At 41.3% G+C, this 24,342-nt stretch overlaps 2 protein-coding genes across 3 annotated transcripts in view; both read left to right on the plus strand.

Moving 5' to 3' along the window:
• The window catches only part of VDR (vitamin D receptor), an 83,750-nt gene extending 74,955 nt beyond the window's left edge, over positions 1-8,795 (plus strand). For both annotated transcript variants that reach the window (XM_063293804.1, XM_063293805.1), the window contains exons 9-10: positions 192-308; positions 4,895-8,795. In XM_063293804.1, the coding sequence (XP_063149874.1) occupies positions 192-308; positions 4,895-5,154 (377 nt within the window). In that variant the 3' untranslated portion in view covers positions 5,155-8,795. The remainder of the gene's footprint in view (positions 1-191; positions 309-4,894) is intronic.
• A 7,894-nt stretch (positions 8,796-16,689) lies between these two features.
• MYG1 (MYG1 exonuclease) lies at positions 16,690-23,413 on the plus strand. The gene is made up of 7 exons (XM_063293806.1): positions 16,690-16,888; positions 18,281-18,393; positions 19,026-19,185; positions 19,584-19,733; positions 20,885-21,007; positions 21,482-21,663; positions 22,817-23,413. The coding sequence occupies exons 1-7, from the start codon at positions 16,727-16,729 to the stop codon at positions 22,989-22,991; spliced, it is 1,065 nt and encodes a 354-aa protein (XP_063149876.1). The 5' UTR covers positions 16,690-16,726; the 3' UTR covers positions 22,992-23,413.
• The last annotated feature ends 929 nt before the right edge of the window (positions 23,414-24,342 follow it).

The raw sequence follows: 24,342 nt of genomic DNA on the forward strand, positions 1-24,342 counted from the left end.
TGGTTTCTTTGGGCATTCCTCTCACCTTAGGGATGACGACTCAGTGGATGACACACTTAGAAATGGATGCATTGGAAGGAAAACCCATGGCCAGGATTTATGCTTACATTTGCTTCTTCCCCTGTTTTAGGCTAGCTGGTAATTAGTAATCTAGTGCCTGCCTCTCAAAAGTTGCTTTGTTTCTGTTTCAGCTGGCCACAACCTAGACTTACTGGAGCCCCTCGTTAAATTTCAGATTAGTCTGAAGAAACTGGACCTGCATGAAGAAGAACATGTGCTCCTTATGGCCATCTGCATCCTTTCTCCTGGTGAGAAAAACTTTAGCATCTCAGGCTGCATTTCAGCTGCCTTAAAAACATGTGCCATCAGTGAACTATCTTATACTTTACAATTTTCCTATATGAAAGTCTTGGTAGGAAATAACACACATAGCCGTGTACACCACCATACGTAAAAACTGCAGGCATCTTTTTGACCAAATGTACGTATTGGACGTCCCTCAGTGCAAGCTGCTCAACAAATGACTGCCTATAGAAAATTAATTTTTGCAATCCCTTCCATAACATAAAGTATTGTTTTTAAGAATTTGATCTTCTATCCTGGAGTAGTTCTAGACAACTAATCCTTCCCAGCCCTTTGGAATCTACTTTAGAATAGACCTTGGCTAGATTCAGGCTGTTTCGATTATTTTCAGATCCATTCAGACATCCAGATGCTCTGAGCACATAGTGGTATCGGTACATGCCGTTTTTGGGCAGTAGCTGAAGACAGACAAGTGTCAGCCAATCGGTGCTTCCTTCTTGACCATTTATCTTCATATCCCCCTAACCACTGCATGAACATGTCCCAGTACCATTTTTATGTGCCATGTCTTCATGACGTTTCCATTGTCTCATCCCCAGCCCACAGTTGAGACAACTTAAAGTTACCTTTGGCTACTCCAGTCTTAAAGAAGTGTTTTCCCTCTTCTCCCCACACATTTTGCTGTGGACACTATCTAGCACACTTAATTTATGTGGTACCTGACATGGTTGGGGTGAGATTTGCCCAGCTCCTTTTGGCCAGGTTGTTCCAGGTGTGCCCCCTCCATTCTGGTCACCCAAGCATTGTCCTTTGTGGCCACTTGACTTTCAGGAAAGACTAGAAATCTGGCTTTCACTGAGACATCTGCCAAGATAATGCCTGATGAGCACTTTCCAAAGTGCTCCTTAGGTCTAATGCAGTCTCCTTATATTCTCAGGCTTAGAGTTCTTCTGAAAGAGTGCTAGGCCTGTTTTTAAACACTGATTTAACCACCCTTTTGGAAGAGTGCTAGGTCTGTGTTTAAAAACAGGACTAGCCCTCTCTCTAGAGAGCACTGGTTTTGTGGTGAACAGAAAGTCAATTTTAATGAAGAAAAAGAGTGGGTTCTACAATCTGCATCTTGCTAGTTCTGTCACTACTGAGTGCTGTACAGGTTGCTGCTGCTGCTGCTGACATGGGATTTTAGGGACTATACTTTTTATTAGTTGTATTATTTTGTGGGGAGTGGGTCTGCCTATGCCATTTTGCCTACTCCATAGGCTACTTTGGAGTCTTGCTGGCCACAGCCATTCAGCCCTATTCTCTTGTGGCACTAGTCAAGGACGGAATTCATGGTTATTGATTGCTGCTTCCCACCTCAGCCTATGCCCCTTTTCTACACCTGGGTCCTGTCAGGCAGGCTGTGTTGGGGTGAGCCACACCTTCAACCTATCTCATATCAACGAAAAGCACCACCAGGGTGCACAGGAAGTTGTGGCAATAGTTCAGCTGCTGAAATTATCATGTCTCCATCCCATTCTTGTCAATACATCTTGTTTTGAAAGACTGAGCAGACCTCTCTTGGAAGAATTACTTTCGGTTGAGGCAGATACCAAATAGCCTGACATGTAAGTCAGGGTCCAGGATAAGTGTAGCTCTTTTGCGTGGCATTAAAGCAGCCATGGAGCTAAAAATCTATGACCTCCTGGCATCACGTCCATGGGAGACTTCTCCCAGATTAAATAGGCATGGAGCTCTGACATCAGAATACTCTCTAAATACCAGCTAAGCAGGGAAGTCTCTCCCTCTCCCTCCCCAAGGCTAAGAGATTGAAAGATGACTAAACAGAGTGAGCTGACACAGACGGTGAGTATCAGGAGATCTCCTGGTTAGGCGGTGGCTTCCGACAGCATACAATATGATAGACATATATGAGCAGTTGCTTGCAATTAAGCCTGCATGAAAATTGTGGCTAATGCTTCTCTGAAATGAGGCAGCAATATATTTAGCCCTCAAGTGCAAAACCATGCGGAAAATACCGGATCACTTTTTATGACAATAATTGGGTGATTTCAGAGATCCAAGGAACAGGGCGTAGGTAACCCAAAGGTTCCAAATAATTCGGATCTGCAGGTTTATCGAAGTAATCAAATTACGTTGAACGTTGTTTTTCATAGTGTGAATAGATGGAGATGTTATCCATGTGGTGTATATATGGAATTTATTGAATCTAAATAGAATGAAATGGGTGCCAAGTAAGAAAGGGAGGAGTAGAATAACAGCCTGCACTCCCCCCTGACAGATTGCGTCCTTGCCAAAGCAGACTTTGAGCAAACTGAGTATACAGTCTGGGGATTCAGCTGATGTTTCTGAACAGAATCTGATTAACTCTTCTAGCAACCTGCCACAGGATGAATAGAAGGAGATTAAACTGGGGTGACCTAAGAAAAGACTGCCGTGACCTACTTGTGATAAGCAGGGTGAAATAAGAGTGAAAGAATGGAATAGGCTTAAAGATGACAAATGACAAAGTTAATAGGAAATCGTCCTACATTAACAAAGACACTTAAAGACCTCTTAAAATACCACTCCCCGAGCATCATGCAAAAGGAAGTTTGTTGCACAGCCTGGGTTGGAGACCAGGCCTGGGAATCTGATATTGTTTAGCACATTGAGCAGGAACTCGCTCACAAAGATCCCATGCTTGACCTTCCCGTCAGCGGCAGTGTGCTTCACTCCCTGCACAACACGGATTGTTAGAAACGTTTGGTGTTCAGTTTAGGTCAAGCAGCTTTCCAACCAAAGAAACCGAGCGTGAGGAGCCCCAAGGTGGGCCTTTCCAGAAGTGTCTTGGTTAACAATTTAATGGCCAAATGGTTCTGAAATTACTACTGAGGGATATAGGGTGTTGTCTGTCAAAAGGAAAGGACAAAATGCTTGCAGAAAACTTGATTTGTGAGCTTATTAGTTACAAAACACACTACTTATGGAGAATTTTGTGTAGAGGAGACAAGCTTGCTTGCTGAATAGAGAAAGGTTCAGGGGGGGCTTGAGAATTTTTGTTGTGTGTAAGGTATTTGCTGCGTGTCATTGTGGGAATTAAACTTTACAGTCATGACTAGGATGCTGAAGGAACATATTGATTGGCTGTCAGTCTGAAACTTTGTCTGTTGGATGACCTTAGAAGATGCTATAATTTACTAGTGGGGAAGTTACCTTTATCAACATACGCTATTTAAGAAAGTTTTGTCCTGTTTGTTGTGCTATGGCCCCTTTTGCATCTGTTGCATTTGCTGATACAATTACAAATGAAGATGGGAAAACATGGTGGGGTGGGAACTGGGCTGGAGATTTATTATGTGTGTTGCTCATATAAATGTGAGCAATAAATAAATAAATGTGTTGGGAATATAGCAGGGCTCAGTGGCAGCGACACAGGCCTGTCTCAAAACTGCAAGTACCAACAGAGGGATAATTCCCCTTGTATGAATGCCAGGGCTGTGCTGTCATCTGGAACACCTCTAGCAATGCTTTTAGAATGACATCATCTACCACTGTCCTCTATAAGGCTATCCCCTCTTTAATGGATTCTAGGCAGTAAGAAAAAGGGCCAAAATAATGGGGGAAAGTTACAAATTAACCACCTGTACCATTCCATGAACAAGGTAGAGCAATTGTACAGAAATCCTTTGTTTGAAAGCATCCGTACCTGCACTGCAATCTGGGTGTGCTTGTTCTTTGTGATTAATCAGCATGCGGTTACAAGAGTGAACTATTTCTGACCCAGGCCTATTCTCTCTGTTTGACCCAAAATGCTGAGGAAATTAAATGTGCTGAAGCAATGCTTTACTCATTAAGCGGATGGTTTCTTTCAAGCAGACACAAGGAAGCAACCAGTAACTGCAAGTGGTGAATGGTATCTCAACAGCATCCCCTTCGAGATCTTTCGGTAGAGAGTTCCAGTGGTTGAGCAAAATCACAACAGTGGTACACTCTTCTATCCAGAACAAGTTGTGTTTTTCTTTCTGAACCTAAGAGCAAGTAGCAGAGGGTTGGTGGTAATAAGTTGACATGGGTTTGTGATCGCGCAAGCCAGGGTTGAGCTGTATAGATCTGGTCTGTGGCCCATGCAAACTTCAATTTTATTTTTAATGCAAAAGCATGGTCTTTAAAAGGTCCAAGCTGTCTCATAATTGAAATATTGAAATAAATACTCTGCCTCTCTTCCAAAGAATTGCTTTCTTCATTGCCAGTTACTTTCTTTTTTAAATCATGTGTTCAAGCTGTGCCACTGCACCTAATACCTTTCACTGACTTAGGGTTTTCCAATATCTCTGAATCTTGTTTTGGTCCTCCCTTTTCTGTTTCTGGCACATGACGTGGAATGGATATGTGGATCCAATGGCAAATTCAGAATTATTTTTAAGTGATTTCGAAAAACTTCTATTGTGACTCTTAGGGTAGGGGGGCGGAATTAAGAGAATGAATAGAAACTAGTATTAGGAGAGGAAAAAAGTGGAATTAAGTATAAGTGGAGCACACACAGGTCCTGTCATTGATGCTATTGCCTATGTCCATCATGTAAGAGGGTGTGATGTGTTTTGTTTCCTAGACCGCCCTGGCGTTCAGGACACAGCTCTGGTGGAGTCCATCCAGGACCATCTTTCGCAAATCCTGCAGACCTATATTCTTTGCCGACACCCCGCTCCGGGCAACCACTTGCTCTATCCCAAGATGATCCAGAAACTCGCAGACTTGAGAAGCCTGAACGAGGAGCATTCCAAGCAATATCGCTACCTCTCCTTCCTACCCGAACATAGCATGCAGCTCACTCCACTGGTTCTTGAAGTCTTCGGCAATGAAATCTCCTGAGTGGCCATTGAGGAAAAAACACATGGAAGTCAAGAGTGAGAGTCAGCCCAGCTTTCCACTGGCAACAGACTGAAAGTTTTATCCCACATGAAGTTGTGTATATTCTATCAGTGAGAATTTGATTTCTTCCTTTTCCCCCTATGCTACGTGAAGAGCCACACTCTTGATACATCCCCAGTCTCTTTCTTGGCCTTGCTGCTGAGCAGCAACTTAACTCCCCCCACCCCAGCTGCCCTTCAAAATTGAACGGCTTTCTCTGTTGCTACTTTGCAGCGATGAAACAAAGTATTGGTTTTCAAGCCTCTGTAGTGTGGGAATAGGAAGATACTGATTGTGCAAGAGCACCCACCAAGAATGGGTGGAATTTAGGGTTTCAGAGAAAATGGAACCTCGGTATTCTCCTTACTATACTCTATTAAAAGCTTTCAGTCCTGTATAATTGTAATACACAGAAATAACAAAATGCCCATTTTTATTTAAAATGTGCACTTCTTCCTATAATTTCCTGCCAAATACCAAGATGCTTCAGCAGCAGCAACAACAAAATGTATTTATTAGCCAAATGAGGAATAGAAGAGAGATTCATCAGAATAAATAACCATCTTCTTGGGGTTTTTTTTAATACTATTTGTCAAGTGCATAGAAATGTGCCAGCACATTTTTAGCCCTAAATGATCTATAATAGGAAATGGAAGATTTTGGAACTAATCATACACTCCTCAGTGGGGAATATGGGGGTGTTCTTAATAACCAGGTTCCTCCAGGATCTCTGCACTATTAAAAGCGTGGCCGTGTTTGCCTCTTCCAGCCTTGCACAGTGTCTGACGCTACTAAGTACCAACAGTTGATGAGGAATAATCCAATAGTATAGTACTGACTTTTAATCTATCCAAGAATGTTCAGTTTGTTCAGAAAAATGGTTTGGCATCACTTTTTAGCAGGTGTGGAAAGGATCCCTATGGTCAGATTAAATCATGTACAAACCCACCTTAATTATCAGAGAATAAGCAATTTTCAGTTGTTTCCATGTTGGGGCTATAATGTTTGCGTCAGTTCTTAGTAATCCTTGGGAGGCTGAAACTAATTTGTTTTTGATACTGGTAAAACATTTACTCTTAAGTTTGACAACCTCTGGGCTACATGATCTCTAGAAAAATTAAGCACGTATGAGCCATTTGTTGATAAGGAAAAGAACTTGTCATCAGTAATGTCTTCACCAAGAATCTGTGTGGTTTGAGTAGTTTTTTGCTGCATTGGTCCCAGATAATATGAAATAACACTTGGACCAATTTCTCTTTGATGAAGGAGTCTACAAGCATTTGAATGAGAGATTTATTAAGACTGCACAATTAAAAGATAAGTTAATTGTCAGTTTGAAAGAGCAAACATGATTATGGATGAATGTTCTCCTGCTGTCACTTAGATGGAGGCCTGTTCATAAAATATATATTGCTTATTTCAAAGACATGTTGAACATTCAGCATTGAGTAGTTCTATTTGGTTTTAAATCTTGGTGATAACAGCAGTTTGCACACCATACATCTCTACATATTTTAATGTATTAGGTAAAATAAAGTAATTATATTACATGGATAGGAACAGATTAGATAAGCATTTTTTTTTAGATTGTGCTGGTTAGATTTTACAGATGATGATAGAAGGTGGAGATGGACATTGAAATCTCCCCTTTGCTCACTAGGTGTCAGTAGGGTAATAGAGTAGACAGTAATTCTTGTGAAAGTGCCTTGAGTTTGCTGCAAAGCAATTTATCTTTTTCCAGAATGATTAGATTGTTTTACTCTGAAATTAACCTAAATTACTGGGATTGGAAGGCTTCATCAAAGCCTTAACTTCCTTCTGTACTTCTCTGAGAGTTGGCACAAAGGCAGCCCACCCACATGGAACAAGTCCCTGTGGTTGGATGTGTGTGAGCACATGTGCGTGGGTGCCCCTCGTCCATCAATAGGACAGCTAGCTCCCTTTCCATGGACACATTATTAAAGCTCAAACTTTTGCAACCCAGAAAGGAAAGATACATTGAATTTCTCATTATATAAACAAACAACTTGTAATATCTCCTTTTCAAAACTTTGCCCTTTCAATTGCAGAAGCACATCATCGCTTCAGTGAACCCTCCTTAGCTTTAGTCATTTGAATGGGCTTTTTTAGGACACTCTTATCAACATTTGTACTACGTCTCAGCATCTTAGCTGATAAATAATTTTAAAGATAGGATGGGTTTGTGTCTACCAGATGCTTGAGTCAAGAACACTTGACCTTTAAAAACTGAAATCACATCTGCAAATACATGGTAGAGATGCAGAATGGAGTTGTGGCAAATTTGAGTTCCTTGGTGGTATCAAGTATTGAAAGAGACCCAACCATTTAGAAGAAAAACATTCAGGTATTCAACACCGAATGCACTATATAGACATTGCTAACTTGTCTGCTATTTAAAATGCTGCTAGAGCATAAGCATGCTAATTTGCAATCTGGTATGTGTGTGTATGTATCTTTACCATTAGACATTTTTGCCATTTTTTCATGGTTAGAACAATAACAAGGTCTTATAGGAGCTGCGGTCATGGATATAAGATTTGGAATCCATATATCCCATATCAGGAAATAATCTCCAAGCCCGAAAGGATAAATGAGGGTGGTGGTGGTAGTGGTCTAGTAGTTAAAGCTTTTCTGCCTAGGAGAGGAGTGGAACTAATTAGCCTCCCAAATCCTGTGCACTCAACTGAATACAGCAATGTTTTAACGTCATGCTCGTTACAAGCCTGTCAAGTTACTAAGATGAACCAGGCCTAGGCTATCGAATGTAAAAATGATTCTTAATTCTATTGTAAATCTTTTTCAAAATCTCTGGTGTATTTTCCCCCCCATTTCCTTTATTTGTGAGAATGGAGAGTGGAGGGAGAAGAACAATAGTTCTGTTTTGTTTGGTTATCTGTTCGAAGCCACGCGGATAGAGCTGATTCTAAACCTAAATAAATGGATTTGTCACTGCAGTCGCTAAGAGAATAAAGTTTGCCATTGTATTTTCTAAATACTTGGGGAAGTATCTTGGCTGCCCGGCCTTTATGTTAAATCCATTAATAAGGCCTACGCTGAACAATTTGCAGCAGTTTGCGGCATAATTGTATAAATAGCTATTTGATATAGGCTGAAAATATTCCATGTGAATTGGTTTTAGCGGCTTTAAGAACAATGACGTTTGAATCAGAGCTGCTCTTTCTGAAAGATGCTAGGCTGCTGCTGCCACCTCTGCGTGTAAAAGCCAAACCTGTACAGTTAGAGAGGGGTAGCTACACAATGTGGAACACAAATCATTTCTTTTTTGTTGCCTTGTGTAAGAAATTGTCATGCACTTTATAAAAATCAAATACAATGATTTAAAGAGACAAATCTATATTTTAATTATACAGTAGTGGTGGTGGTAATGATGATGATGGAAACTTAGAGATGAATGCTATCTTTTTATTCCTCTGTACATCTTTTGGCTTTTTTTCTAACAGATAAAGGTCTGATATTTAAATATAATATTCCAGAGCTTTAATAATAAAGAATGATTGAATAGGGTTTTTTGCAGTTTTAAGTGTAATGCTCGGTTATCTTATTAATAAAAAAAATGGGGGGGGACCTTTTGAGTGATTGATTTATGTGTTTGCTCAGAAATAAATCATTTAAGCCCCCTTTATAGGGGTTCTATAAAGCACCAAGTGAGCAGATTCCTGTTGAAGATGATCCAGTATTTGTAACATCCCAACAAAGGAAGAATAAAGCACCAAGTAAGCAAATGTGGAACAGGTGTGTGTGGGCTCCAGTGCTCTTCCCAGTAATCAGGTAGAGTGGCTGACTTGTGTGAGGCTCTCAGAATTTTGAGGTTGGGTCACATTTGAAAAGCTTTCTAAGGACTGGAGGAGTGAAAATTACATCAATTGGAAGGGACCATAAAAACTTCCTAAACATACGTACTGTATGTGCATATCACATATTTTAGGTTGAGTCTACTGATGCTTTAAAGGTTTAATGCTGCTATATAAATTGTTTCGAAATACTGAACAGCATGAGGAATAAGATGGCGCCTTGAAGTTAATGGGCAAAGCTCTGCAGAACTAGGTTGCTGAGATCGCATGCCTATAACTGCTGCTTCACTCCTTTCATGAAACCACTGGGGGAAGAAATTTGGAGATCTGGTCTGAAGCATCAGCAGGCTCATCCTCACGTACTGCTGCTCATAGCATGAAGATGCTCCACTAGCCATTTTTAAAGGATATTTTCGCATGATACTGCATTCACTCTATCTTTTGCCAACAACAGAGACAGCTTAAATTTACCTTCAGCTATTCCAGTTTTACAGTGCTGCTTTTCTCCTCGTCTTGCCATTTACACAATCTACAATGCCTCACTGGTAGTGTGTGATGATGCAGTCAGGCTTGAATATGCCCAGCTCCTTCAGACACACCTCCCCTTCTTGAATGCTGGTCACTGCCCTCCATGGCCATTTTAGCTTGGAGTGGGGTAAACCTGGACAGGTTAACTATGAATCCCAATTTGCATGTATTTTCCAATAAGGAATACTAGAAATTCAACCCAAAGTAATCCAACACTTGGAATTCACAACCTTAGCTAAAAGTGGTAACAAGTGAAAGCAGGAACCACAGGAATGCCAACTAGCCATGCCAGTCCATAATAAGTGCTTGAGGACCATTTGCATCAAGCGCTGGGAAATCAGACTCCACTGTGTTGGGGAATATCATGTACAGTATGGGGAAGATGTGTAGGAGAAGTATGATTTAATTTATGCACCATTTATTCACCTTCACTCAATATATATGATGAGCTTATTCAATAATGAGCATTAACCCAATCAATAAGGTTAACCTTATCAATCACAATCAATCATGCCTTGGTAGGTGCTTCTGACATGGAAAAAAAAATCACATTAACTGTAATGGCAAATTGCATTTTAATTAACTCTGTGATGTAACCAATCCAATGGACACGATACTTTGCAAAATATCATGCAAAATAAAAATTGTGTGTAACCCCATTCCTCTTCCAAGTCTTTGCTTCCTGACCTTCAGTACTGAACCTGTCAATAAATCAATTTACCAGGTTTTGCAAACTCACTTTGAATCAAGTTAAATATTGACAGTGTGGATATAATTGTTTTAAAAGAGATTCCTGTAAGGATTTTGAGGAATTTTGCAGAACAGAAAAGACTATGCTTTTTTAACAGATTCTGAAAAAGAATAAAATTGTTTTTTTGATGGGAAAGATTGGAAGGTGTAAGTTTTATGTTCCAACAGCAAAGATTCAGATTGACCTCCATCTATAAGGCCAAAGACTTTCTTGCTAGATATGGATCTAATTTGGATCTGGGTATAGATGAGAAACCTGCACCTGGAACTGGATCCCTAGAATCTGCTCTACAAGGTATAGACATGGGTGCCACATCTAAGGACTCTGATCTGATGTCTGCTTAATCATGGTTTGCACTTATCTTACTTGGAATTTTTTTTTCATTATTTGAAGAAATTAAACCATGACGTGATATGCTTGCAGGAGACTCAAATAAGAAAAAAAGATATTGAATATTTGATGAATAAAAATTTAGGAGAGGAATTTATTTCAGCAGGTTTGAAGAAAATAAATGGACTTGTAATATATGTTAAATCACAACTGAAACCACGTTTATTGCTTTCTGACAAACATGGCAGATATGTAGCAGTGGAAGTCGAGCTTAATGCACTTAAATCCATTGTTGTGGGGATATATGTACCAAATGAGGATAAAAGTAAATTTTTTAGACATATCCTGAATGAATTGTCACCTTTTTTCATATCAAAGCTGGTGTCTACTAGGAGATTGGAATGGTGTAACTTCCCCAAGAGTGGACAAGACATCTAAAAAGGAAATTAAGCTTAAACAAGGAAGACTCCCACAGTCCTTTTTTGACATGATAGACAATTTGGCATTAGTAGATTCCTGGTGACACAAAAATGGATTAGCAAGGGAATATACCTTTTACTCAGAAAGACATAAATCTGTTTCAAGAATTGACATGATACGGATTTCAAATAATTTAGCCAATAAAAGTTTAAGGTTGATATTTTACCAAAGACTTTTTTTTATCACAATCCAGTAAGTTTGAAAATAAAGAGACCATCTATGGCTTTTAGATGGAAATTGAATTAAGCTATTTTACAAAGAGAAAACATTTTGGCTGATTGTAAGAGGAGTTTAAAATATTTTTTTGACATCAACTTGGACAAAGGGACTGACCTAAAAACTGTTTGGGACACCAGTAAGGCAGTTATGAGAGGACATTCATTTACCATAATTGTAATATAAAAAAGAAGTGTCAACAAAAAATGCAAACTATCTTGGATCAAATTAAAGTAAAAGAAATTGAGTTACAGAAAAACCCAGTGGATACTGGTATTTTTCACCAACTTAAATTATTATACCAACAATTATCTATGTTGACTGAGGGAAATTGAGACAAAATTGAATTATGTTAAACAGAGACATTTTGAGTGTGCCAATAAAGATGGTTGGCCTATAAATTAAGGAAGGAAAGAGGAAAAAATGATATTAAAAATTCAAGAAGGAAATATTGAATTAATGGATAATGAAGGAATTAAGAAATCGTTCCACCACTTTTTTTTCCAATTTGTATAAAAGGCAAGAAGTTTCTCTGGAAAAGATAGATGAGTATTTGGACAAACAAAAATTACCAAAACTCTCATAATCACAGAAATTATTAATGAGCAATCCTATAACTACTTTTGAAATAGTGAAAGCTATAAAAAGAACCAAACTGGGGAAAGCACCAGGTCCAAATGGTTTGCCAGCATTGTATTATTGGTGCTTTGAGGATCAGCTTCTTCAGCCTTTTCAAAGATTGATGAATTCTATTTTGCTGGGCTCTGCAATGCCTGACTCTTGAAAAGAAGCCAATATTGCACTTTTACCAAAAGAAGGCCAAGATATTACTCTAAGAATTATAGACCAATTTCATTGTTGAACAATGATTATAAAATATATGCTTCAATATTGGCTGAAAGAATGAAGAAAATTTTACAGGACTTTATTCACCAAGAACAATGTGGGTTTCTACCCAAAAGGCAGTTAAGATACAATGTAAGAATAGTTTTGGACATTATAGAATATTTTTACAACACCACAATGAACAGCAAGCAGCTCTCATCTTTTTAGATGCAGAGAAGGTCTTTGACAATTTGAACTGGACATTTATGTTCAAAGTTTTGGAAAATAGGGACTTTGGAGACAATTTTATACAAGGAATTAAATCAATTTATGTGCCTCAAAAAGCTCGTATTATTGTAAATGGCAGTTTAACTGAGCCTTGTCATATACAGAAAGGAACAAGGCAAGGATGTCCTTTGTCACCTTTACTTTTTATCCTAGTTTTGGAAGTCCTGAATAGGGACATTAGACAAGATGATCAAATAAAGGGTTTGAAGATAAAGAAGGAGGTCTTCAAACTGAGGGCCTTTGCTGATGATTTAGTTTTAATATTACAAGACCCTTTGAACGTTGTTGAACATTTGATGAAGAAATAAAAGGAATTTGGGTCATTAGCTGGACTTAAACAAAAAACAAAGATGTTGATCAAGAATATGACTACACACAATCAAGAAATGTTGATGGATAAGACTGGTTTTAAAATTGAAAAAAAGGTCAGATATTTGGGGGTGACATTATCAAACACAAATTGTATGTTGTTTCAGAATAACTATGTTAAATTGTGGAGTGATATTAAGAAAGACTTGTTAAGGTGGGAAAAATTACAACTGTCAATGATGGGTCGGATATCTGTGATTAAGATGAACGTTTTGCCTAGAATGTTGTTTTTGTTCCAGACAATACAGATTTTGACAGCAGAGTTACCGTTTAAACAATGGCAGAAAGATATTGCTAAGTTCATTAAGGGAAGAAACCAAGAATCAAGTATAAATTGTTACAAGATGCCAAAGAACAAGGTCTAGGTTTGCCTGATTTGAAATTGTATTTTGTTGCCTGCTGTTTGCTATGGATGAAGGACGGGGTGACTTTGAAGGACAAGAAATTATTGGAACTAGAAGGACATGATCTCCAATTTGGGTGGCATGGCTACCTGTAGTATAATAAAGCTAAAGTTAATAAAGATTTTAAAAATCATTTTGTTAGGCGTGCCATACTAAGGATTTGGAATAAATATAAACCAATATGTACCTATGTGGTTGTCCCCTCAAGAAGCTTTTTTTTTAGAAGAGAGATGACAGTCAAACCAAGCTACGCTGAATTTTGAAGAAGGTATACGAAATTTAGGGATGCAGTGGTGCTGCAGGTTAAACCGCTGAGCTGCTGAGCTTGCCGATCGAAAGGTCGGCGGTTCGAATCCGCATGACCGGGTGAGCTCCTGTTGCTAGTCCCAGCTCCTGCCAACCTAGCAGTTCAAAAACATGCAAATGTGAGTAGATTAATAGGTACCGCTTCGGCGGGCAGGTAATGGCGTTTCGTTTAGTTATGCCGGCCACATGACCACAGAAGTGTCTACAGACAAACGCCGGCTCTTCGACTTTGAAACGGAGATGAGCACTGCCCCCTAGAGTCGGACACGACTGGACTTAATGTCAAGGGAAACCTTTACCTATACTAAATTTAAAACTAGGGAACAACTAGAACTGGAAGGTCATATTTGCCACTGGTTTAATTTCGCACAACTGTCAGAAAGGTTTAATTTGGATAAGAAGGTATATAATTTTGTTAATGAAAAAGCAAAATTTGGAATGGAACTTTGTACAAATGATGAGCATCTTATTAAGAAGACGTATAAAATGTTGTTGCAACTGAATTTAGAAGATGAGTATGTTAAAGATTGTATGATTAAATGGGCTAAGAATTTTGGGTATAATATTATGCTGGAACAGTGGGAGAATATGTGGAACAATGGTATGAAATTTACTTTGAATTATAATTTTGAAAGAGAATTTTTATAAAATGATGTACCGTTGGTATTTAACTCCTGATAAGCTGTCCAAAATGTATAATGGGGTACCAAATGTTTGTTGGAAATGTTTACAGGGTGAAGGAACTTCCATTTATGGTGGACTTGTGGAAAAGCTAAGAATTTCTGGAATCAAATATGTACTATTATTCAAAAGATCCTCAAATTACAACTGAAACCAGAGCTGTTTCTCTTGGGTTTGATGGATCAACAATTTGAGAAGCAACATGGGACTCTGTTCTTATATACGATAACAGCAGCAAGACGTTTATACACTCAAAGATGGAAGGATGCACAAATTCCCTCAATGGAGGATTGGATGATTAAGTTAATGGAACTGGCGCAAATGGCTAAACTGACAGCATTGATAAGAAAAAAAATACTGAAACTGGATTTACCTTTACCTTTACCTATACTAAATTTAAAAGCCACTTTTGGACTATTTGCTTGTAACGGAAAAAAATGAAGTTCTGATTTTGGGTTTGGATGGTTAAATGGTTTGAATTTAGAGAAATAACATTACTAAATGTTTAATTAATAGCAAGAGAGTAACTTTTAGTTGCTTTTATATCTGTATTGGAGAAGGTCGGAAGTCACCTGTCTTTTATGTTTTTCTGTCTATTCTTACACTGTTTTAGTTTTTTTTGTTTCTTTTTTAGACTTGTACTCTATCTGTTCTATGTTTGTCTTTTGTGTTTTAATTATATTCTGAAAAATTAATAAAGCCTTATGAAAAAAAGTTATGCTTCAATGTAATTATCTCTAATTGGTTTAAAGTATCCCTATTTTTTTTCTTTAGACTGCAGAAAAGATCAAACACCTGACTTCTGTAGAGGCATGTACCCATATAATGCTTGACCAGTACTTCAGAATGTACCAATCAAGTGGACTCCTCATGTACACAAGTATAGAATTCTTCTGAAAGGACATTAGATCTGTTTTCAAACACACGTTTAGCACTTGACCCATTTTTAAAAAACTGGCTACTGCCTTCTAGTTTTTGCCACTGTGAAACCAAGTTCTCACAGTTACAAATAAATGGCATGACACCACATCAGTCTATTATTAAATCAAGAGGTAGAAACTGTCATTCATGCCCAAATGAGAGTGATTTCTAAACTGATACATTGCATGGCAAAAAACAAAACAAAACCAGCAGGGTTGACAGGTTGCACGTGCAGTGGGGGAACACAGGATGAAGTGGGAAGGAGCTCTCACAATACTCCGTAACACTCTCCCAGTTTAGCTTACATCCTGCCACATTTGGTTCTTTGCACACAAGTTTAACCCTCTTCCAGAGGACTGCTGGACCCAAGGTCAAGAGAGGGATGTTTGTGAAATCCTCTGTTCTAGGCACTTGCCCACAGTCACCCAATCCGGTCCCACCAGAGTGATTAGTGGTTGGTCTTCCCACTAGCTGGAGATGCTTGATGTGAGGGAGAAGAAAGGGGAACCCACAACCACTTTCCTCGAGTTGTCCCACATCAAAACTGCAACTACAGTACTCCTCTTTTGGGGGAGATGGGCGGTAGCAAAATTTGAAAAATAAATAAATACTTGCTGGCCTACTTACTGAGGCATAAATTATTTGACCATCAGAACAGCACGATTTCTGCCCACATACTTCTCTGGAAGGATGAAAGTTAATGGACTAGGAGGAAGAGACTATTAACATAGCGGCCTCTCAGCTCTTTCTCTCATTTCCACGTATTGGTCTCATGGAGGCGGTGGACTTTTTGAACCAATTTTTGGTGCTTCAATTCCGCAGCCAGCATGGCTGGCCTGGGAGTCAAAGTCCACACACCTTCACGTTGCCAAGGTTGAGAAACACTGCTCTAGGACATATTGAAAGTAAAGGCTTCAGAACTCAAATGCAAGGGGGCGGGTTTAATGACTCATTCACTTTTTAAATATTTTCATTGGTTTCGACGACATTTTAAAAACAATGTTTATTAGATTTATACCACCACCATCCCTTTTTCTATTTTTTTAATTCAGGAGCTCAAGGCAACATACCGAGCACTCCGGCCTATTTACCCCAACATCCTGTGAAATAACCTGGGCTGAGTGTGTGGGTGTCTATCTCCTGTAACGTGTTATACAAAGTTTTGCCTTGGAAGGCAGCTTTTTTTTAAAGAAACAGTTTATATGTTGAATATTTTTAATTCTGTTTTTCGCACAAGGGAGGTTTGCCGCTCTACTCCCGTCGCGGGCGCCACTGCAGGCGCGTACTACCTGGTCCCGCTTACGCCCGCAATCGCAAACTGGGCCCGTGAACAGTCTTTTTCGTTTACAAGAAGTTGGAAGAGATTGTCGGTGGTGTGTAAGGATTGCACAACTTTTGATATTGTGGGATGGCGGATTTTGCGTTTCTATTTCTAACTCGAACGTCTGCAGGATTTCTTCTTCCCCAGGAAAGGATATTGTCCCACGGGGGAAGGGGCTGGGGAGAAGAAAATCTACGCGCCCCGGCTCGCAGGAATACGGTAAAGGCGCCCTACCAACTCTGGCGGCGGAAATCAGGCTTGGATCCGGGCAACCCCCGCTATGCGCATGCTCCGTGTCCTCGCTTGGGCTCCCCGCGCGACTCGGAGCCTCATGCCGGGCCCCAAGCGTGCGCGCCCACCCCGCATCGGCACCCACGGGGGCACCTTCCACTGCGACGAGGCGCTCGCGTGCTTCCTCTTGAGGCTGCTTCCCTCTTACCAGGTAGGCAGTCCCACCCCATAGGTACGAAGCAGTCCTGGCAAGCCGGTGCAATAGGACCTCTTTCCAGAGCAGCCTTTCTCATCCGTGTCTTCCCGAGGTGTTGGACTACAGTTCCTATGGTTCCCAGCCAGAATTTGGGGCTTGGGGGAAGCCGATACTTTCCATATGGTTTTGGACCCCGGGTCCTTGCTTTTTCAGCCGGCATGGCCAATATGAAGGCATTGTAGGAACTGCAGTCCAAACATAGCGAGGGTATCTGCCCTCTGCTTATGACGTGATGTAGGATTAAATTAAGAAGTCTTTCTTTTCCCTTGGGGTGCGTGGAGATGTGCTTTTTCAGATCCCATCAGCCAAGCACAACATGCTGGCATTGCTCTTTTTTTGGGGGGAATCCTCCCGGAGAGGCTTCGCAGATACACACACAAGCGCTGGCATCTTTCTTCCCGGTTATCTTCAGTAATCGCATGACTGCGGGTGTAAAGGCAATTGAGCCTTGATGGGGAGCACGGAAGGGTTAAAAGTTACTCTCCCTCCTCCACCTGGATCCTGGTATGAGAGGAATCCCTTTATCTGAGATTTACAAATGGAAAACAAATAACTTTTAAGAAGCTGTGACTAAAGCTGCAAATTTTTGCAGACTTACTATATTGTAAGTCATTGGAACTCTTACTCTACTCTTAGTCCTGCCCCTGTAATTACAACTATATCCCAGCTGTCCTAGATTTCTGAGATTTCACTAGATATTATCCACATGCTTTCAAGGGTACCTTTATAATCATAAGAAATGGAAGCTGGTATGATTTTTAAAAAGGCAAGTTCTTTATGGTGCTGATTTCTTTCTCTAAGGTCAGTTTTTATGTTAGAATGTAAGTGGGTGGGTGTAACATACAAACATAATATTTCAGTATCTTTCACACCCACAATAAAAGATAATTTGGGGAAACTTATTAGCTGGGATTTTTCCTTTGGAAGATCTCATCTAAGGATGGGTTCCACATGCTCCAGAAACCTTTATGTCCATCCTCAGTTTAAGGATCATGTCCCGAAGTTCTTTCTAACACAACACTTTAATCCCAGCCTGTTCCTTCTGGAATTCCTGAAGCACAAAACAGGAAAAATATATATTAATTTATAACAGCTTTTTGTCAGCAGTTGAATCTACAACCTGAATGAATTACAGAGAACTCTTCATCATGCAGATACCTGCTACCTGGTGAAGCAAACTGTCTAACTAAATGGAGCCTGAAGTTAAATAAAAGTTATCCTCTCACCTGGATTCTTATCTCTTTTTCACTGTAACTGGGTTAGAAGGGAAGGCGGTCAGAAACTGCAAGATTGATAGCTATGCACTTGTTTCACTGCTTGTGTTGTTGTCACACACTATGGCCTTAGGATGCAGAGATTATCCGGACCCGAGACCCCCAGCTGCTGTCAGCATGTGATATTGTCGTGGATGTTGGGGGCGAATATGATCCTCAGAAACATCGCTATGACCATCACCAGAGGTACCGAGGAATTCCTTAAACTTTTCCTCCCTATTCTGCCATCTCAACCTGGTGATTAAGTGTCACCGTCCAGCAGGTGAAGAAGCCAAGAGGAGTTTGAAAGACAGTTAACCCCAAATTTAATGGTCTTCAGAAATCTTGGGTTAGATTCTACCCTCTTAAGTGGCCATTGGGGAGGGTCTCCTTAGGAGAATTTCTCCACTTTGAAGAAGTGACAAATTACATGGAACCTGAAGTGTTTTTCATTCCTTGTCCTGCTTCTTACTGAGGTAAAGAACTTGTGCCAGATGCACTCCCATTATTCAACTTTATTTTTAGTATTTTAAATAACAAAGTGTTTCTCAAAGCATCTTTCAGACCCAGGGATAATACAGTTAATACGGTCCTTGTTTTTGGCCTTACAATCTAAAAGACATGACACAAAGGGAGGAGGGGAAGCATTAAGAAAGAGGAATGCACATTCTGGGCAAGGTTTCTTTGTTGTATGCATGGTTTTGAAATATATTTATAAATGCCAGTTCTACCAGTCTGAAGAAGAGAAATTTGGAAAGCCAAGGTCTTCCCTGAGGTGGCATGACTTTGTCTCTATTGCTGCCCTCCCAGCCTCCTCCGACCCTGTCTTGTTCCCACAGGTCATTTGAAGAGTCAATGCACAGCCTGAAACCTGATAAACCTTGGCAGACCAAGCTGAGCAGTGCCGGGCTGGTATATTTCCACTTTGGCTCCCAGATTTTAGCCAACAAGTTGGGCCTAAAGGAGGAAGATCCTGTTGTGTCTCTGCTTTATGACAAGGTATCTAGATGCATATGGGGTGTGTGTGTGTGTGTGTGTGTATGAAAGAAAATGTATGTGTGGGAAAGAGAAATAATTGAGACCTTTTCAGCAGCTGAAGCAGCTTTCTCCAACTTAGTAACTTCTAGATGTGTTGGACTACAGTGCCTGTAATTCCCAAACCAGCATGTCCAGCAGGGAAGTATAGTGGGAACTGTAGTTCAGCAGTATCTGAAGGGCCTCACCCCTGATAAGCCATCAAGTCGTACTTAGATTCAGTGGGTTCAATGCATAATTTACAGGGAGAATGTAAAGAGTGCTGTTGATGGGCTCCTTTGTCCACGCACTCCCAAGATCTATTCCTTGGGGGCTTTCCACTGAACTGACCCTATTCTCATTCCCATCCTCGTCCCTTTTAGTTGTATGAGAACTTTGTAGAGGAGATAGATGCGATCGACAATGGCATCTCCCAGTGGGATGAAGAGCCCCGCTATGCCATGACCACCAACGTGAGCTCCAGGGTGGGGTACCTGAATCCTCGCTGGAATGACAAGGATCAGGACACTGAGGTAGGATTCAGAAGACAGAGGTTTGGTTGGCAAATACGTGAAGCCACCCTTGAGCCAGTTTAGGTAAAGGTAAAGGTTTCCCTTGACGTAAAGTCCAGTCGTGTCCGACTCTAGGGGGCGGTGCTCATCTCTGTTTCTAAGCCTTAGAGCCGGCGTTGTCCGTAGACGCTTCCGGGTCATGTGGCCAGCATGACGACTCGGAACGCCATTACCTTCCCGCCGAAGTGGTACCTATTAATCTCGCATTTGCATGTTTTCGAACTGCTAGGTGAGCAGGAGCTGGGACTAGCAACGGGAGCTCACCCCGCTGCGCGGTTTTGAACCGCCGACCTTCCGATCGGCAGCTCAGCGGTTTAACCCGCAGCGCCACCGCGTCCCCGAGCCAGTTTGGGTGACAGTAAAATCAAATACAAAGGAAAGTCACTGTGGATTAAAAAAAAAAAAAAAAAGCAAAGCACAGCAGCACTGAAAACGTCAGGAGGAGTCCAATAGCACTTTTCCAGACTAACAAATTATATTAAAAAGCATAAGCTTTCATGAACGACAGCTGACTTTGTCAGGCATACACCTTTTAATAAAATGTGTCAGGCTGAAACAGTGCTGCTGGACTCCTCCTGGTCTTTGACTACCATAGACTAACACAGCTCTCCTCCTGCACTGAAGCATGTAAAAAAAGACAAAAGAAACAGCCCGGTGCTGATATTGCTGTCCTTTGGCCCCCAGGCGGTCTTAATCTTTTTTCACTTCTTTCTGGGGCAATGGTTCTACCCATGGAGGGTCACAGTGAAGGAGGCCCCTTGTGCCAGTTCCACTGGAGCTTCTGGGGGTGGGGGTGGCATGGCAGTCTTTGCCAACCCATGACCGACTCAGCACAACGATCTTTTTTCTGGAGAGCCTGGCCGTTTGGGAAATCCTTACTTGGTATCTCTCTGTGTAAGGGCTGGGCCGGCTAGGAAGCAACTCACAGCTGCTAGGAGGAAAGAGGCAGCCAGATGATGGTTTCTCTGAGGAACACAGAGGCAGCTCAGCCAGCGGTGTCACCTCATGTAATCAGTTAAGATAAGGACACATACAGCACAGGCTGCCTGGCCCTGCCTTAAAAGTGCACTCAGATTGAGACTTTAATTGCCAAATCCATCCTTCTTTTCCAGGCTCCTTTCCAGAAGGCCATGGCGCTGGTGGGCCATGAATTCTTAGACCGTCTAGATTACTATTACCGCAGCTGGCTCCCTGCACGCAGCCTTGTGGAGGATGCCATCCGACAGCGCTTTGAGGTACCCCTGCTGCTCACAACTTCCTAAGAGGCAGCCAGCTTCACAAACACACCTGTCAACGACCCCCCCCCCTTTTTTTTTTGGCTAAGCGTTCATTTTTCCCAAGGTGGAAAAGGAGCTTTGTGGTGATGTACAGGTGCTGCTGCATCTTCACAGCTGGAAGGAGATGATACGTCCAGAGCTGCATGAAAAGCCATTTGCTGCTGCTTTCCATTCCAGTTCTGGAATCATTAGAACTCAGGATGCATCTCCATGATTCCCTCTGTCATTATGAGGACTAGAAACCAGGGGAAATGAACTGAAACCTCTGTTAGTCTGATGATGCCAAACTTACTTTTGTACTGGAGTCTACAATAGGAGACCTTACGATTTGCACTAATACAGCAGTAAAGGCCTCTAGTGTATTAATTGCCCTCAGACATTGGGCTGGTAAAACTAGTACTTCTGAATGATGTGCATCTCTTTCTATGGCAGGTGGATCCTAGTGGTGAAATTCTGGTCCTGGCACAGGGGGGTTGTCCATGGAAAGAGCATCTTTTGCAGCTGGAACAAACAATGGATGTGAAGAAGCCCCTGAAATTCATCTTATATACAGATCTCAGTGGCCAATGGCGGGTGCAGTGTGTTCCGGCTGGGCTGCGAACCTTTCGGAACCGGTGAGCGTGGCTCCCCAACACCTTTTGACTTGCCCTGTATTTCCCTGAAAGAAAGGCTAATATTTTCCCCCCATAGCATATTTTTAAAATGGAAAGGTTGCCTCAGATTCACTGAGTATACAGCAAATGGTACAGATCAGTTTTTTTCTGTTTGTTCTTCCCATGATACGTTGCGGCAGAGGGGCCAGTGTCATCTTAAATTCAGCAGCTTCCTTTTAGGGAAATACAGTACAGTAGCAGTAAGTGGAGCGTTTTATAATTCCACACTCTTTGGGAGCCCCAAATTTTGGGCAACATCTTTGTTAGTGTCTCCCTCTGCTTAAATTAAATCCAATTCAGAATTAAGAGTAAAATCTGTTAAAACTGAGGACTAGATTGTGGCATAAGGTTGCTTGCCACTTCATCAGATATATGAAGTGATCCCTTCAGTGGGCATCTGAGAGAGGCTTAGGCCCACAAGAGGTTTCTCTATGCCACATTGCAGTTTTTAAACTTCAGCCTCATCTTTGATTTTTGGCTGAAACTGACTAATGCACCTGTGCTCCTCACATCTTTCTTCCTGCTTCCCTTTATTCAGCTCTCTGCACCTTAGTTATTCTGTCAGTAAAATAGAAATAGAGAGCCAGTTTGGTGTAGTGGCTGAGGCACCAGGCTAGAAATCGGGAAACTCTGCATTCTAATCCTGCCTTAGGCAAGAAGCCAGCTGGGTGACCCTGGGCCAGTCTCTCTCTCTCAGCCCTAGGAAAGAGGCAAGGGCAAACCACTTCCGAAGAACCTTGCCAAGAAACTGCAGGGACTTGTGCATGCAGTCACTAGGAGTCAAAACTGAGACAAAGGCCCACACGCCTCCAAAAATAGGAGTAACAACAACTTGTTCTGGAAGTTGAATAAAATAAGCAATATTTGTTTCCAGGATAAAGACTTCTTAACATCACGATTGTGTCTTAGCAGAGGCCGCATCCCATATTCTCTGTAGCCTTTTCCTCTAGCTCTTTAGGTGTTTGGGACTACGATCCAACAGTCCATTGCTTTTGGCCAGGCAGGCTAGTTCTCTGGAAAGTGAACTCCAGAACACCAGAAGGACCCCTTTGTAGGCCATCCTTCAGGATTGTACCTCCCTGCTCACCTTCTGATCTTTCTTCCCCCACTACAGATTGCCATTGCCGGAGGAGTGGCGGGGTTTACGTGAGGAGGATCTCTCCCAGGCCAGTGGGATCCCGGACTGTGTCTTTGTGCATTCCAGTGGCTTCATTGGAGGAAACAGGACTAAGGAAGGTGCACTGGAAATGGCTCAAAAGACGTTGGCTCAACAAGCTGAATCCAACTGAGGGATCAGATTCCACCAGTCTGGGCTCCTGGGAGTTGCTTATTTTGTAGGGTTGCGTAAGCTTTTGTTTTTAAAACAAAGGCACATCAGCCAATCAAAACCACTCATTTTTGTGTGTTTGTGAGAGAAAATGTTGAACCAAAGGGAAATCTTCAAGTTGGCCATTGACACCACCTTTGGGAGTGGGCAAGATAAGCATTGGCCTGCTGTCCTGGGATTTCCTTCCTTTTGGACTTTGGAGCTGGGTGTGTGGAAGAGTCCTGGATTTGAAGGAAAATATACACAAAGAGCTGACGTGATGAGGTAGTGAAGAGGAGTCGGGCATGTGGCTTACTCAGAATAAATTGAGAAAGTTATATGACGAATGTGGACCATGTGTGCTTCATGTGTATGTTTCATTAATAAAGTAAGGTTCTGTCCCCAGTTTACATTTTCTGACCTGAAATCCATTGGGAAAATTGCATCAATTGTGTAGCATTTTTCATTTGGTGCTTTCTACTTTGTTACGTAACAGGACAGGAACTAAGCTAGCCCATTTTAATTAGCCATTTCTCTCTTCAGATTTTAATAGGTGTGATTTGTATCAAGAATCAGCAACTTTTTCTAGGCTTGACCATTATGACCACAGTTCTGTGCAACAGCCCAGGCACCAACAAAAAATGCTGAAATTATGAGAACTGTTGCATACCATTAACAGAAAACTCTTACGATTTCAATCAGATCTTGTGAGATTTTGGTCTCCTGCCGTAGAATACTGCATGAATGTCTTCCAAGATTTCAATTGTCCTGATTTCAGTTTTCAAAACTGTTTTGCAATTTTAATAACAAAAATGACACATTGCGAAGACCTGACTTAGCTTTAAGCCTGAATCCATCCTGTGTTCTGTCATGTGACATAAAGCACATTCAACATCTAGAGATAGTAAAGCGGCAGCTATACTCCATCTTCCCATTCTGGAAATGGAGGCAAATTAGCTCAGTCACATTCATTTGGGCCAGCCTTTTCTGTGGCAAGCATATTTTGGCTTTGTCTGGAGGAGGGTGTTCATTAGGCAGAAGCCTGCACTGGGCTTTGCAAGCATGTTTAGGGTCATATCCCCAAAGTGAACAAGCCCAGGGTACAAAGTCCCAATATGAGGGGAAGCTTGGGCTGAAACGGGGGCCTTACCCTTTTAAGACCTACCTCTTGCCATTTGAAATCGTTCCTCCAAAGTAAAAAAATGTAGGCCATGCCTGCTGGGGTGTATTCAGGAGGCCACAAAAGGAGTGATAGTGGACCACAGTTTTGACCACTGCTCTAGAGCGATATAGCTAGGAATTATGGGGGTTGTAGTTTCCATACATCTTCAAAG

The sequence above is a fragment of the Candoia aspera genome, chromosome 2, assembly GCF_035149785.1.
Source record: "Candoia aspera isolate rCanAsp1 chromosome 2, rCanAsp1.hap2, whole genome shotgun sequence".
Taxonomy (NCBI): Eukaryota; Metazoa; Chordata; class Lepidosauria; order Squamata; family Boidae; genus Candoia; species Candoia aspera.

Coding starts and splice junctions, on each gene's coding strand:
- MYG1 (XM_063293806.1), top strand. CDS start 16,727: ATGCGCATGCTCCGTGTCCTCGCTTGGGCTCCCCGCGCGACTCGGAGC. Junction 18,394..19,025: donor CGCTATGACCATCACCAGAG/GTACCGAGGAAT, acceptor TTGTTCCCACAG/GTCATTTGAAGAGTCAATGC. Junction 19,186..19,583: donor TGTCTCTGCTTTATGACAAG/GTATCTAGATGC, acceptor CGTCCCTTTTAG/TTGTATGAGAACTTTGTAGA.